The sequence below is a fragment of the Diaphorina citri genome, unplaced genomic scaffold, assembly GCF_000475195.1.
Source record: "Diaphorina citri unplaced genomic scaffold, Diaci psyllid genome assembly version 1.1 scaffold594, whole genome shotgun sequence".
Taxonomy (NCBI): domain Eukaryota; kingdom Metazoa; phylum Arthropoda; class Insecta; order Hemiptera; family Psyllidae; genus Diaphorina; species Diaphorina citri.
This window is the reverse complement of record NW_007378028.1, coordinates 11,841-28,622: the sequence shown is the minus strand read 5'-3', so window position 1 is coordinate 28,622 and position 16,782 is coordinate 11,841. Positions and strand designations below refer to the sequence as shown.

Here is a 16,782-nt window from a genome sequence, read left to right as displayed (position 1 = left end):
CAGTGAAACCTTTAAATGTTTCAGTTTCACCTTGAAAATTAGCAACCATATTAGGCAACCACAATAATATTGTCCAAATTAGCAACCACAATAATATTGTCAGTCAAAATGTAGCCTGTTTTTATTGTACCTGAGGTTTTACTGTTCGGTGTTCCGCTAGGGTTGTCAGAGCTTTCAAAGGTTTACTGAGGTGAGGGTTTAAGGTTCTTGAAAGGGTTAAACATCATAAGTTGAACATGTGAAATGTATTGGTTTTGTGTTGTGGCTTTCTTCAGTTTTCTATTTTTAGAAAAACTGTTAGGGGGGAAATCTATTCAATGTTTTTCCTCACGCAACCATATTAGGCAACCACAATAATATTGTCCAAATTAGCAACCACAATAATATTGTCAGTCAAAATGTAGCCTGTTTTTATTGTATCTGAGGTTTTACTGTTCGGTGTTCCGCTAGGGTTGTCAGAGCTTTCCAAGGTTTACTGAGGTGAGGGTTTAAGGTTCTTGAAAGGGTTAAACATCATAAGTCGAACATGTGAAATGGATTGGTTTTGTGTTGTGGCTTTCTTCAGTTTTCTATTTTCTACTTTTAGAAAAACTGTTAGGGGGGAAATCTATTCAATGTTTTTCCTCACACCAACACAGAGGTGCACTTAGAAGTGAATAGAGCCCGATGAGATTTCAGAAGCGGTCATGTGCGGGATTTTCAGATATCAAAATGTTTTCTTCTCCTTCTTCTTTTTTTCGCCAATAAAAACAAATTGAGCAAAAACATTGACTGTGGAAAAACAAAGCTTTGCTATCTCCTATAGACCATAGAGCATGCAACAGCTATGGGTAATTGAACAAGACTTTTTGGGTATATGTTTTAGTATTTTGAGTTTTCGTATTTTTTCCCAGGAAAATGGCCTAATAATAGCTAATTCCTTATTGTAAACAACAACGGTATTTTTTTAGTAGAGCCCAGCAAATGATGAATCTGTCCGAAAAAGGAGAGAAACTTTTGTTTTGTTGTGTCTCCTTTGAGACAGTTGTAATACTGTTTTTTTTTTCTTCTTCTTCTTCTTCTTCTTCTTCTTCTTCTTTCCTGGGTTTTTTGTGTTATGCTATGGCACGTCACAGCTGTAGTGGGTATCGGAATAAGCGTAATCCATCCATGCTCATATCCCATATCGTGAAGGGAAAAAGATAGGAATTGGGTATTTTTTTTCCCTCAAATGACACTCAAAGTTCGTACGCGTGACATATTTCTCGTTTTTTCCCCCCATACTTATCAGTGGCGTACGCGCGTACGGAAAAAGTCCCACTTGGATGAAACAATCAAAGTGGGGAAACGTCTCATGAGAGAAAACAATGGTTCCCGAGTTGACAAAAATTTAAATTTATAAATATTTCAAAGGGTTACTTTCTGACTTTCTGGCAAACCTACTTATTCCCCGCACCAAAGTCGGAAGTATTGTGTCTCTTCTCGTCCATCTGACGAGGCACATAGTACGACACAGAACATATGAGTCTAATAAAATACCAGTTATCGTCAACCGATTCCGATGGCGTGGCGCGCCATCTTAGATTTCCTATGGTTTAGTACAGACGCCATCACGCCTGAAGAGGGGAAACGAGCTTCAGAAGAGGGGAAATTTCGGAAGGAAAATAAGACGAAGGTCGCCTATGTCATCATCATCACCCCTAATGTAGACACGTCACTGGTCGTATTCACTTTACAGGGTAGAGTGGGGGTGAAGAGGTATATGAGTAGCTTCTGGTCAGAGTTAAGAGGTATGAGGGGAGTAGGATTTAGGGCAGAGTGGGGTAAGAGAACGGTCGGGGGTTTAGGGCAGAGTGAGGTCTCAGGGGAGGGGTTTAGGGCAGAGTGCGGTAAAAGTTCCGGGAGGTTTATCCAAATGAGGACGAAGAACTTTTTTTCGTTAAGAAATTTTCAATTATTTCTTGAGTGGAATTGAAATATTCAGTGAGCACTTGTGTGGGGTCGAGGGGGAAGTATACAAATATTTTCTAGAGGCACTTTAGTTAGTCAGAAAGGTGCCCTATATAATTTGTACGGAAAGGTCAACTTGGCAGTTAGCACTCGACGGGGTGAAAGGGTTTCAGTGTTTGTTTACCTTGAATACGAACAGCACTAAAGGAGAAGAATGGGTTGGACAGGAAGGAATGGAGAAGGAGGAGTAGGAGATGGAAGAAAAGGAGAGGAGATGGAAGAAGAAAGACAGGGACAGGTAGTTAAAGGTTGGTTTTTTGAACAAACGAAGTGACCACTAAGTTTTATTTTATATTTAATCCATAACTATTTATATTGTTGGCTTTTTTGCTGACATTTTGGCCATCCAAATTTTGGACAGTCCAGTCCGTCAGTAAATTTTGTTAATTCTTTCTCTCTCCTGAAATTTTGCATTTTAGTTTCATTTTGTCAATTTGTTTCGCGATAACTCCCAAACGGTTTGTTCATTCGGATAAAAGCTAACAAACAGGTTCACCACACGACGGAAATTTTCTCAATAGCTTTTGGGCTCTGTCGGGTTTTCGGGAGCTCCTTTACCTTCTTTTTCTCTTATCATTAACGGATGTACGAGTATCTTACAACATTGATTGCCATTATCAAAGCATTTTCTTTGATAACAGAACGATGAGAAAATGGAAAGTGAAGAATCCTGGCAAGAAATCCTGCGAGAAAGAGGAATATTAGGGATAAAGGAATTTTCGTACACGGAAAAAAGTGAAAAGCATTTTCCGATCATCACATAAGAAAGAAAGAGAATACGAAAAGAAAAAGAGAGAAGGACAAGGGAACAGCAATAAGAGAGAGGAAGAATGATTTGGGCAGGAAGAAATGGAGGAGAAGGAGTAGGGAGAAAGGAGGAAAAAATGGGAGAGAAGAATGAGATAGGAAGAGGAGTAAAGGAGAAGAAAGAAGGGGATGAGGACGAGTAAGAAGAGTAAAGGAGAGGAAAGAGAGCTTGTTGGCAGGATGAGATTGAATAGTAGATGGGACGAAGAAGAATACTTGGGAAAAAAAGTGGAAGAGAAGGACGGGGGCAGCAAGATTGGAGGAGAGAAAAAGCTGGAGTTGTTGTGGGAAAGAGGAAGGGGAGGAGTTGGAGATAGATAGAACTGAGAGAAGGAAGAAGAGTACCTTCAAAAGAAAAGAAACGAGGAAGGGAAGAATAAGAAAGAAGAAGAGAAGAGGAAGAGGAGGTAGAAACGAATGGATAGATGAGAGGAAACAGCTCAAAGATGATGCAGAAAAAGGAGAGGCAAGAGGTAAAGAAAAAGAACTTTTTTTTCGTTAAGAAATTTTCAATTATTTCTTGAGTGGAATTGAAATATTCAGTGAGCACTTGTGTGGGGTCGAGGGGGAGGTATACAAATATTTTCTAGGGGCACTTTAGTTAGTCAGAAAGGTGCCCTATATAATTTGTACGGAAAGGTCAGCGTGACAGTTAGCACTCGAGGGGGTGAAAGGGTTTCAGTGTTTGTTTACCTTGAATATACGAACAGCACTAAAGGAGAAGAATGGGTTGGGCAGGAAGGAATGGAGAAGGAGGGGTAGGAGATGGAAGAAAAGGAGAACATGAGGGAAAAATAAAGGTCAATTTTGAGAATTGAGTACCTACTCTACCTACTTTTCCCTCTGCTTTTTCTTTATCGGGTAGTACTTACTTCCTTTTCCTTATCAGATTCTCATATTAACGACCTAACAAGATGTTATAGGTATTTGTATTTTGTACCTTTTTACTTTGCTTATATAGAAAGGAAAGTAATGTAATCGGGTCAAAACCAGTTTTTAATGCCAAAACACGTTTTGAGGTCCCTAGAGCCTAAATCCAAAGTTTCAGCCATTGGCAAATTTTCGATGGTCAGTTTTTAGTGCCAAAACACGTTTTGAGGTCCCTAGAGCCTAAATCCAAAGTTTCAGCCATTTTTCCGTGTCCGGGAGTTTCTCGTCTTTTTACTTTCCTTATCCTATAGGAAGGAAAGTAATGTAATCGGGTCAAATTTTCGATGGTCAAATTTTAGTGCCAAAACACGTTTTGAGGTCCCTAGAGCCTAAATCCAAAGTTTCAGCCATTGGTCCGTGTGTGTGTCTGTGTGTCTGTGTGTCGGAGAAGAGATGGAAGAAGAAAGACAGGGACAGGTAGTTAAAGGTTGGTTTTTTGAACAAACGAAGTGACCACTAAGTTTTATTTTATTTTTAATCCATAACTATTTATGTTGTTGGCTTTTTTGCTGACATTTTGGTTATCCAAATTTTGGACAGTCCAGTCCGTCAGTAAATTTTGTTAATTCTTTCTCTCTCCTGAAATTTTACATTTTAGTTTAATTTTGTCAATTTGTTTCGCGATAACTCCCAAACGGTTTGTTTTGTTCCGGATAAAAGCTAACAAACAGGTTCACCACACGACGGAAATTTTCTCAATAGCTTTTGGGCCCTGTCGGGTTTTCGGGAGCCCCTTTACCTTCTTTTTCTCTTATCATTAACGGATGTGCGAGTATCTTACAACATTGATTGCCATTATCAAAGCATTTTCTTTGATAACCCTCAAAACGGAGAGAAAATGGAAAGTGAAGAATCCTGGCAAGAAATCCTGCGAGAAAGAGGAATATTAGGGATAAAGGAATTTTCGTACACGGAAAAAAGTGAAAAGCATTTTCCGATCATCACATAAGAAAGAAAGGAGGAGTAGGAGATGGGAGGAAGAAGAGAATACGAGAAGGAAGAGTATCTCGAGAACGGTAAGAGCTAGAGACTTGAAATTTGGTATGTAGATGTCAAATGTGACAAGGATGCGACACGAAACTTTTGGTTAACCCGTGAGTACACGCGTTAAAAATCCGAACGTCAGTACACGCGTGTAGAGAAAAAATCTCACACCTGGTTTTGCTTTGTATTTTGTTCTGTTTGAAGAATTATGTAATATTTTCAAGATAGATTAAGTTGGTTTATGAATTTAAACTATATTTAAAGTAATTTCAGCGACTTTTTTTTAAACAGTTGCAGTTCGAACCCCTGGTTTGACATTTTTTTTTAATTTTCCTAAGCAAAATAATGTACACGAAGCAAAAAAGAGAGAAGGACAAGGGAACAGCAATAAGAGAGAGGAAGAATGATTTGGGCAGGAAGAAATGGAGGAGAAGGAGTAGGGAGAAAAAAGGAAAAAATGGGAGAGAAGAATGAGATAGGAAGAGGAGTAAAGGAGAAGAAAGAAGAGGATGAGGACGAGTAAGAAGAGTAAAGGAGAGGAAAGAGAGCTTGTTGGCAGGATGAGATTGAATAGTAGATGAAGAAGAATACTTGGGAAAAAAGAGGAAGAGAAGGACGGGGGCAACAAGATTGGAGGAGAGAAAAAGCTGGAGTTGTTGTGGGAAAGAGGAAGGGGAGGAGTTGGAGATAGATAGAACTGATAGAAGGAAGAAGAGTACCTTCAAAAGAAAAGAAACGAGGGAGGGAAGAATAAGAAAGAAGAAGACAAGAGGAAGAAGAGGTAGAAACGGATGGATAGATTGGAGGAAACAGCTCAAAGATGATGCAGAAGGAGAGACAAGAGGTAAAGAAATGGAAAAACGTGGAAGTGGGAAGGAAGAAAGTGGGACAAGAGGCAAAGACGCAAGGGTTACTTCCTGACTTTCTGGCAAACCTACTTATTCCCCGCACCTAAGTCCGAAGTGTCTCTTCTCGTCCATCTGCCGAGGGACATAGTACGACACAGCGGACACAGATCATATGAGTAATAAAATACCAGTTATCGTCAGTTGTTTAATTGTTCGACGAAACACTTAGGTACATGTATTGTGAACTATTGGGTCACAACATTAGTGGGAAGTGAACGCCGAGAAATAGAAATGAATGACTCAGAATTGCGGAAAAATATTGAAACCCCAGTTGACTTCTTTCTCCTCTGGGTTCTCATTTTGTCCGTAGCACCCACCGTGGTATTCGCCACTGAATGCTTAATGGCTGAGTGAACCAAAATATTGGAAGGACTTGAACCTTTGGGAAGGTATTTTTTCCGAACTAGGAAAAGGGAGGGAAATCTTTGACACTTTCGTTTGGATATTGGTGAATGAAAAATAGGAGTGATGGGTTTTTATGGAGAAGAGACAGGATGGGTTTAAGGCAGGTATAGATAGGATTTTTAGGAAGGAAGGTAGGAGGTTTAGGAAGGTAGTTAGGAGGGTTTTTGAGGACAAAAAAAAAGCTCCAAAAGGTGAGATAGGAAAGAAACCAAGTCTTATTTCTGATATTTTCCACGAATGAAAACTCAAAATCTTTGGGTCATATTTCTGATGAAGCAGCAGTGTATTGATGACGAAATTGTATATTTTGCTTGACAATCCCTTTATTTTATTTTCGACATACATATTTAATTCCGCCGAAAAAAGAGGGGCAAAATCCTCGATTACCTCGAAAAAAGCGAAAATAAACAACTTCGGAAAAAAAAAAAAAAAAACCGTAAGTCGGACAGTTCTAGAAGTAGCACCATTCGATTCGGCGTGAAAAATCACATGGGTTTAACTTACTATTCACATGCTTACTTGGTAACGATTCACGAATAAAAGGGAAATTTGTTGACACAGGGGAGTATCGAACCCGCAACTTCTCAATCGTAAGTCGGACAGTTCTAGAAGTAGCACCATTCGATTCGGCGTGAAAAATCACATGGGTTTAACTTACTATTCACATGCTTACTTGGTAACGATTCACGAATAAAAGGGAAATTTGTTGACACAGGGGAGTATCGAACCCGCAACTTCTCAATCGTAAGTCGGACAGTTCTAGAAGTAGCACCATTCGATTCGGCGTGAAAAATCACATGGGTGTAACTATTCACATGCTTACTTGGTAATCACGAATAAGAGGGAAATTTGTTGACACAGGGGAGTATCGAACCCGCAACTTCTCAATCGTAAGTCGGACAGTTCTAGAAGTAGCACCATTCGATTCGGCGTGAAAAATCACATGGGTGTAACTATTCACATGCTTACTTGGTAATCACGAATAAGAGGGAAATTTGTTGACACAGGGGAGTATCGAACCCGCAACTTCTCAATCGTAAGTCGGACAGTTCTAGAAGTAGCACCATTCGATTCGGCGTGAAAAATCACATAGATTAGAATATTCACATCCAAATGACCAAATGTTTTCGATGTCTCTTACCGTTTACGAAATAAGGGTTAAGCACAATGACTTTGGTTAATATCTGGATGGGTGACTATCCGATTTTTACTAAATTGTTACAGTCGCGTCCTTGGACCATACCGGTATATCATACCAAATTTCATCGCTTTATGACTAACCGTTCTTGAGATATTTTGTATACCACCTTTGCCCACTGAAGAAACATTGACTTTGGTTAAAATCTGGATGAGTGACTATCCGATTTTAACCAAATTGTTACAGTCGCGTCCTTGGACCATACCGGTATATCATACCAAATTTCATCGCTTTATGACTAACCGTTCTTGAGATATTTTGTATACCACCTTTTCCCATTTAAACCTGTAGTACACACATACGTGCGTGCGTGCGTACATACATACATACGTACACACGTACGTACATACATACATACGTACAGACCATGGGCTGAAAACCACTTTTTTGGAATCAGGGCACCCCGAAACGGATATTTCCACCCATTTCCCGATTTTGAAAATTTGGACCGATTGCAATACTTTCTCATTACCTTGTATAGGTTCCCTATACGTAAAGGTAATAGAAAGTAAAAATGGAATGAAAATATCTAAATTTGAAAATAGGTATAAGTACCTAAGCTGATACCTATTGAAAAATAGTGATAACAAAATGCGTAGATAGGTACCTATTCGATCTCTTTGAGCCCCTAACCCAAATCCCTATGGTAATAAGCTCACAGCGCGTCGTGCGATATTGGTAGATGACGTCATCACGGGAGTACAGTGTTGTCGCTAGGTATGATATCGGCGTGCTTGAGACTCTCATGTTCCGAGAGCTGTATCTCACGATCTAGTGAACGCATTTTCTTCGTTTTAGTCTCAATATTTTTTTTAATTTTTATAGTTTTTTCTGAGATAATAAAAAAAAATCATGAGAATCACCAATTGAAAAGTCAACAGAACAATACGTAGAAATGTAGCAAACGAAACTATGCAATCAGGAAGAAAAACAGAAGGGGAAACAGAAGACTAGAAAGAAATTAAATAAAGAATGAATGAATCAGGGAGGAATATAAATTCATGAATAAAATAGTGAGTGGAAAATGAGAAGACAACACAAGGTAGGTGAGAATAATGGTAAGGGAGAAAAGGGAAGAAGTGGAAGACTCGATAACCCTTTCATAGCTGAGGTAGTAGGACTTGAAAATCTGGAAGATACCCTATTCAAAACGTAGGCTTTGAAAATAAAGAATACAGCTATAAAGGACAGAGGAGAGTGAATAACGTGGAAAAAAATTTTGCCCGTAGCACCCACCGTGACATTCGCCACTGAATGTTTAATGGCTGAGTGAACCAAAATATTGGAAGGACTTAAACCTTTGGGGAGGTATTTTTTCCGGACTAGGAGGAGGGAGGGAAATCTTTGACACTTTCGTTTGGATATTGGTGAATGAAAAATAGGAATGATGGGTTTTATGGAGAAGAGATAGGAGGGGTTTAAGGCAGGTATAGATAGGATTTTTAGGAAGGAAGGTAGGAGGTTTAGGGAGGTAGTTAGGAGGGTTTTTGAGGACAAGAAAATCTCCAAAAGGTGAGATAGGAAAGAAAGAAGAGACTAACACCCGTATTTATGAACAAAAATTCTCGGTTTCAGATCAGTCTTAAACAAATTTTGGCCAATCAGATGTTTGGAATTGATGCTTGAGCACTTGCTGAGAGCCAGCATTTTGTTCATAAATATGGGTGCAAGTCTTATTTCTGATATTTTTCAGGAATAAAAACTCAAAATCTTTGGGTCATATTTCTGATGAAGCAGCAGTGTATTGATGACGAAATTATATATTTTGCTTGACAAACACTTTATTTTATTTTCGACATACATATTTAATTCCGCCGAAAAAGAGGGGCAAAATCCTCGATTACCTCGAAAAAAGCGAAAATAAAAAACTTCAAAAAAAAAAAAAAAAATAGGGAAATAAAAATAAGTCAAATGCTTTCCTGGATGTTGTACAAGGAAAAGAATTTCCAAATTGATCATTGTTGTTTTAGTTCAAGACTTGTTTACATGAGCCCCAATAATACGGTCTGACTTAATGCCTTCGGGGAGTCTTTCCTGGATGTTGTACAAGGAAAAGAATTTCCAAATTGATCATTGTTGTTTTAGTTCAAGACTTGTTTACATGAGCCCCAATAATATACGGTCTGACTTAATGCCTTCGGGGAGGATAATAATTTGACGGAAAACAGAAATGTCAAAGAACATGAGGGAAAAATAAAGGTCAATTTTGAGGATTGAGTACCTAACCTACATTACCTACTTTTCCCTCTGCTTTTTCTTTATCGGGTAGTAGGTACTTCCTTTTCCTTATCAGATTCTCATATTATTAACGACCTAACACAGTGGCGTAGCGTGGTCTAAATTCAAGTGTAGGGCGTTGTAGGGCTCATGCACAGGTCTACCAAGTCCCATCACAGTACATGCCATTAATATTTATGGGCATTAGAGTGAACTTTTGAGTTGTATGGCCGCCATACACGCCATACATACACGCTACGCCACTGATACCCACTCTGTCCTCTGCTTTTTCTTTATCGGGTAGTACCTACTTCCTTTTCCTTATCAGATTCTCATATTAACGACCTAACAAGATGTTATAGGTATTTGTATTTTGTACCTAAATTTGTAGTAGGTATTTAAATTTATAGTATTTGGTGATGATAACATCCGCCAAGGTTTCCGGGTTTGTCGATGGTAATCTTTCGATGGATGATAAGCATACCGACTTTCTTTAGAAATACAGACTTACCTGTCCATTTTTCGCCACATCTTCTTCTACTTCTCCTCCTCCTCCTCCTCTTCCTGCTCCCTTCTTCTTCTTTCTTCTTCTCCTCCTTCTTCTTTTACTTCTTCTTCTTCTCCTCCTCCTCCTTCTTCTTCTTTTTTCAGAAGAGAGAGAGGGGAGGGGGGGAGGCAAAAATCCGAACAGTGGCTTATCTCCGGCATGTACTAAGCATTACATACGTCTGGCAAAATCGTGGCGATGCCAAAGCCATTTTATTTATATTTTATTTACTTGTATGATTTCAGATCCTGAGTGGAAACAGTGACACCGCCACTGTTGTAACACATAGACTACTTCCTCTGATATTCGCCACTAAGGTGCGGATTCTACCGTATAGTCTGCATAGGAGGACCGTGTGTCTGCGTATGGAGGTGCTGGGATGTTTGGCTAGAGGTGAGTTCGCTTACAGACAGCAAAAAGCAAATGCTCAAAGAAAAAAAAGCAAATCAAAACAAATAAACAAGGTGAACTTGCATAATAATGATTGAAAAAAAATACCTATAGTTACCAAATTTGATGCTCTCTAAAGCAGCAGCATAATTATTATTTCTGGGCACCTAAAGGTAAAACCTTTTAGAAGCCCAGAAATAACCCCTCACAAACGCGGGTACATCCCGCAAAGCAAATTTGACCGTTTTGTCTATTTCCCGTTTAAAAATGCCTCAGAAGTTAGTCACAAGATTTGGCCCACACATAAACAAACGAAGATCTCAAGTTAAATACAACCACGTGAATTTGACCGTTTTGTCTATTTCCCGTTTAAAAATGCCTCAGAAGTTAGTCACAAGATTTGGCCCACACATAAACAAACGAAGATCTCCGGCATACAACCACGTGAGAAGAATTGAAAAGTCAACAGAACAATACCTAATACCTACGTAGAAATGTAGCAAAGGAAACTAGGTAGGTATACAATCAGCAAGCAAAACAGAAGGGGAAACAGGAGACTAGAAAGAAATTAAATAAAGAATGAATGAATCAGGGAGAAATATAAATTCATGAATAAAATAGTGAGTGGAAAATGAGAAGACAACACAAGGTAGGTGCGAATAATGGTAAGGGAGAAAGGAGAAGAAGTGGAAGACTCGATAACCCTTTCATAGCTGAGGTTATAGTTAGGGCTTTGAGAAAATTCCAAGAAAATCCTTTAACAACTAACGTGAGCTTTGAAAATAAAGAAGACAGCCATAGAACACAGAGGAGATTGGAAAACGTGGAAGAAAATCAAAACATAATATATGACAACACAAGTTGGCTCCATTATACCAGTCCAAATTGGTGTCTACTGGTGTCTACTCTCACACCTCAAGCCCATGACGACAGAATCTCAACTTGTACTTTGGTTTATTTGCTAACTTCACAAAAAAACACAAAGATATGGCCAATTTCACCTGCATCAACTTAAGGGGAAAGACCGCCATACTTACAAGAGAAAATTTGATAAGTAGTCGATAGTGGATGTAATAATTATGTCTATATGAAAACTACCAAAATGAGACCTTAATGCTTATTAAAGCCCTCGGAACGGACCGTTACGTCACAGTTCACGTTTTTAGCTTCGCAAATTTCGGCTTTTCCACATAAAAGTGAAATATGAGGAACGCGCCAAGGACGAAATGGACAAAGGCCAAGACTTATTAAGCTGCAGGCGACATCCAAGAGCTTTACAAAAGGGCAGTAAATAGAAAAACTAGGATGAAAGGGAGGAAATGAGCTAAGGGGAAGAAAGGAGGTATAAAAAAGGAGGTAATCTAAGGAGAAAGGGGGAGGAAGAGGAACTAAAATGAGGGTAATCTACGGAAAAGAGGGGGAGAAGAAGCGATAAAAAGGGGATGTAGAGAATTAAGGCGGAGGAACTGAAATTGTTCCGGGATAAAGATCGCTCGGGGGAGGAAGAAGGGAGAAAGATAGGAGCAAGGGAGAAAGGAAGGATAAAATGCAATAATGCATCCCAGTAAAGTTTGCTACCACAGAGTTTTTAATACCTTCCAGCATCCTGGGATTCCCTCAGCTTTCTGTGGAATTGCGAAGAAATTTATCCCCCGCCCAAAGAAAGTTTTCTTCGCAAGAATTGGCAACATGGGTGAAAATTCTAGTGAAGGGATATGTGTCTGAAGCTCTGAAGATAATTATAATGGCACATGTGGCAACTCCCTCCACAAAATACATATTATGTACAAGTACATACATAATTATGTATATTATAAATGTTGATATACCCGTAGTTAGAATATAGTCAAATATTTTCATAATATTCTGCAATTTCCTTTATCTATGCACTTTTCTTCATCTATTCACCCACTTATGAGAGGAACAAGGGGGTATTCAAGGGAGTTCCAAGTCATTTTTTTTTTCTTTTTTTCTTTCTTACTTCATTCTTCATTTCCTTCCTTCTTACTTCTTCATTACAATTTATTTCTTCCGGTCTTTTTTAAGGAACTACTGCCCCTGTCAGCAATGAGAAAGCCAACGGAAGATTCAGAGAAGCACTAGTGTAAGTGTACCATTTATTCGCCCACCTAAAAAACGTACCATTTATTGGCCCACCTGTACCATACGCCACATAAGTCTGATCTGGACGAACTTTTTCAAGATCCAATTTCATCAAAAGAAAGGGCTTAAAGACTGCTATCGAACCAGTGCTATTCAAAAATTGTAGTCATAAAAACAAAAATTAGAAAAATAAATGTGGGCAGGTGGGCCAATAAATGGTACGTTTTTTAGGTGGGCGAATAAATGGTACACTTACCCTAGGTCTTCTTTTTCATAGGCCCTTCCCCTAAATACATGGTACAGGTGGGCCAATAAATGGTACGTTTTTTAGGTGGGCGAATAAATGGTACACTTACCCTAGGTCTTCTTTTTCATAGGCCCTCCACCTATATATAAGGCCCTCTAATTATCTGAACAAAAGAGAGATTCTGATTTTGGTTGAGTGTACTGGGTTGAACAAAATCGATACCTACTCATGTAAAGGAAACATGAATAACCTAGGTATATTAAATTTGTACAATGTTCTTTGAGGCGTACGCAGACGATTTGTGTACCCTGTATGGCATAAACATACAGTAGCAGCGGAGAGATTAGAAAAACTGCAAAATATTGCAAATTATACGTTTAATAAGGAGGAAATTTAACATAAATTTACAGGTTTCATTGTATTGCACAAGTAGGGGGCAATATTTACAGGGAGGGGGGGGGGTGGTAAAAATTCTTCTCCCTCCTCTTCCTCAGAGTTGTTAATTATCTTTTAGGGGGGGGGGGGGGGGTGGTAAAAATTCTTCTCCCTCCTCTTCCTCAGAGTTGTTAATTATCTGCCAATTAATTGTAAATGGGTCAACAAAAAGGTTTGAAAAATATGTAGGTAATAATCAAAGATTACTCAAATAACTAATTAGGAAAATATTGCGAACTCATTAATTGTTAGATAAATGTTTTGGAGGGGATTGCAAACTTTGTGAATTAATTTTTTTTTTTTTTTTTTTTTTTTTTTTAAATTTTAGGATTGCAAACTTTGTTGAATAATTTATTTTTTTTTTTTTTTTTTTTTTTTAATACTAGCAATTTTGGAGACTAGATTTCGAGCACCATCAGTACTGTTTCGGATTTTTCCATCCCATTTGGCGTGATAGCGCCTGTGCTAAACCATTAGAAATCCAAGATGGCGCGCCAAATCGGTTCCGTTTCCAGAAGAAAAATACAACTACCTAGGTATACCTATTTATCCATCTCATCTCTGCATAAGTAGAATTCTAGAGGGTATCTCTTATTAGTACCATAATTCACACCAGCACTCTCTCCCTTGCAGCAGCAGCAGCTCTTACATTCTTCCTACCAGTAGCAGCATCAGCAGCATCTTACATTCCAACATTTCTTCGGAAAAATCCAGCAGCAAGCACACCTTATGAAAAATCCACAAATCTCGCGAAATAAATTTCCAAAGCGCGGGGAACAAAATTAAAATGCAGCATACTTTAATGACACTAACTTGTAATTTTTTTTCGCACTTTAAGGAAGTATTATTAAATTTGAACAGGAACGCTAACAGGCCCTGGAACAAGGATAGCTCTTTTGGAGCTAAGCTGTTTCCTGTTTTGTGGAAATCAAAAGGATAAAAACCGTGGAAAAGGTTTTTGATTTAACAATTAATTATTTTACTTCTAATTATTTTAACTGCTTTAGCAACCTCAGGAACCCAATGATTGGACTTCGAAAATAGTCTCCTGAGGCTTGATTGCCAAGGGTCCAGGGTTCAATTCCCTACGGAGTTGAATTTTTTTCAAGAGCGTACACAGGATTTCGCTATCTACATAATTATGTATTCACTCTTTTTCGACACCAAAAAACCCCTTCCTAAACCCGGTCCTGATTTTCACATAGATAAAAAAGTATTTTATATAGAACTTCTCACGTTCCTCTCATAAACCGTGGCGTCATAATGCAGAAAATGAAAATAATTATGATCGTTTAAGTCGGGAATAAATCTAATTTATTTACTCCGTCTGCTATGTAAGCGCGAGTTTTTGAATTTAATTCAAGATGAAAATCCGCGCTAAGCTTTGACTTTTTCATCTTGGATGAGCTAGATTTGTGCGCCAGTAGCACCAGAAGATTTGCTGTGAAATAAGAAACAAATTTCGTGGAGATTTGAATTGAATTTGGTACTTTATTTTACAATTTAATATTATAACTTGTAACAATAATACACCTCCTGAGCTAAGTCTAACTTATTTGGAGGGGAGCTAATATCAAGAGAGAGAGAGAGAGAGAGAATATAAAAATTTTTTTTGTTTTTTCTAGAAGTAGCACCATTCGATTCGGCGTGAAAAATCACATGGGTGTAACTATTCACATGCTTACTTGGTAATCACGAATAAGAGGGAAATTTGTTGACACAGGGGAGTATCGAACCCGCAACTTCTCAATCGTAAGTCGGACAGTTCTAGAAGTAGCACCATTCGATTCGGCGTGAAAAATCACATGGGTGTAACTATTCACATGCTTACTTGGTAATCACGAATAAGAGGGAAATTTGTTGACACAGGGGAGTATCGAACCCGCAACTTCTCAATCGTAAGTCGGACAGTTCTAGAAGTAGCACCATTCGATTCGGCGTGAAAAATCACATAGATTAGAATATTCACATCCAAATGACCAAATGTTTTCGATGTCTCTTACCGTTTACGAAATAAGGGTTAAGCACAATGACTTTGGTTAATATCTGGATGGGTGACTATCCGATTTTTACTAAATTGTTACAGTCGCGTCCTTGGACCATACCGGTATATCATACCAAATTTCATCGCTTTATGACTAACCGTTCTTGAGATATTTTGTATACCACCTTTGCCCACTGAAGAAACATTGACTTTGGTTAAAATCTGGATGAGTGACTATCCGATTTTAACCAAATTGTTACAGTCGCGTCCTTGGACCATACCGGTATATCATACCAAATTTCATCGCTTTATGACTAACCGTTCTTGAGATATTTTGTATACCACCTTTTCCCATTTAAACCTGTAGTACACACATACGTGCGTGCGTGCGTACATACATACATACGTACACACGTACGTACATACATACATACGTACAGACCATGGGCTGAAAACCACTTTTTTGGAATCAGGGCACCCCGAAACGGATATTTCCACCCATTTCCCGATTTTGAAAATTTGGACCGATTGCAATACTTTCTCATTACCTTGTATAGGTTCCCTATACGTAAAGGTAATAGAAAGTAAAAATGGAATGAAAATATCTAAATTTGAAAATAGGTATAAGTACCTAAGCTGATACCTATTGAAAAATAGTGATAACAAAATGCGTAGATAGGTACCTATTCGATCTCTTTGAGCCCCTAACCCAAATCCCTATGGTAATAAGCTCACAGCGCGTCGTGCGATATTGGTAGATGACGTCATCACGGGAGTACAGTGTTGTCGCTAGGTATGATATCGGCGTGCTTGAGACTCTCATGTTCCGAGAGCTGTATCTCACGATCTAGTGAACGCATTTTCTTCGTTTTAGTCTCAATATTTTTTTTAATTTTTATAGTTTTTTCTGAGATAATAAAAAAAAATCATGAGAATCACCAATTGAAAAGTCAACAGAACAATACGTAGAAATGTAGCAAACGAAACTATGCAATCAGGAAGAAAAACAGAAGGGGAAACAGAAGACTAGAAAGAAATTAAATAAAGAATGAATGAATCAGGGAGGAATATAAATTCATGAATAAAATAGTGAGTGGAAAGTGAGAAGACAACACAAGGTAGGTGAGAATAATGGTAAGGGAGAAAAGGGAAGAAGTGGAAAACTCGATAACCCTTTCATAGCTGAGGTAGTAGGACTTGAAAATCTGGAAGATACCCTATTCAAAACCAACGTAGGCTTTGAAAATAAAGAAGACAGCTATAAAGGACAGAGGAGAGTGAATAACGTGGAAGAAAACCAAAACATATTTTACAAGTTAGCTCCAGCAAGTCTATATTGTACCTACCAGTCCGAATGTATAATATCTACTGGTGTCGTCTACTGTCACAAGTCAAACGTCAAGCCTATCACGACAGAATTTCGACTTGCACTTGGTTTTATTTGCTAACTTCACAAAAAAACACAAAGATATGGCCAATTTCGCCTGCATCAACTTAAGAGGAAAGACCGCCATACTTACAAGAGAAAATTTGATAAGTAGTCGATAGTGGATGTAATAATTATGTCTAGGTATATGAAAACTACAATTTATTTTATTGTGTTTAACATACCTGTGCTTGCCACAAAATAAATATCTT

At 38.4% G+C, this 16,782-nt stretch overlaps 1 protein-coding gene across 1 annotated transcript; it reads left to right on the top strand.

Annotated features, from left to right (window-relative positions):
- Nucleotides 1–1,540: 1,540 nt before the first annotated feature.
- Nucleotides 1,541–12,479, top strand: LOC108252543 (the record flags this gene model as incomplete). The annotated part of the gene is made up of 3 exons (XM_017444554.1): nucleotides 1,541–1,780; nucleotides 10,231–10,378; nucleotides 12,422–12,479. Coding segments are annotated over exons 1-3 (446 nt in total), but the record flags the coding sequence as incomplete, so codon positions are not given.
- Between the last annotated feature and the right edge of the window lie 4,303 nt (nucleotides 12,480–16,782).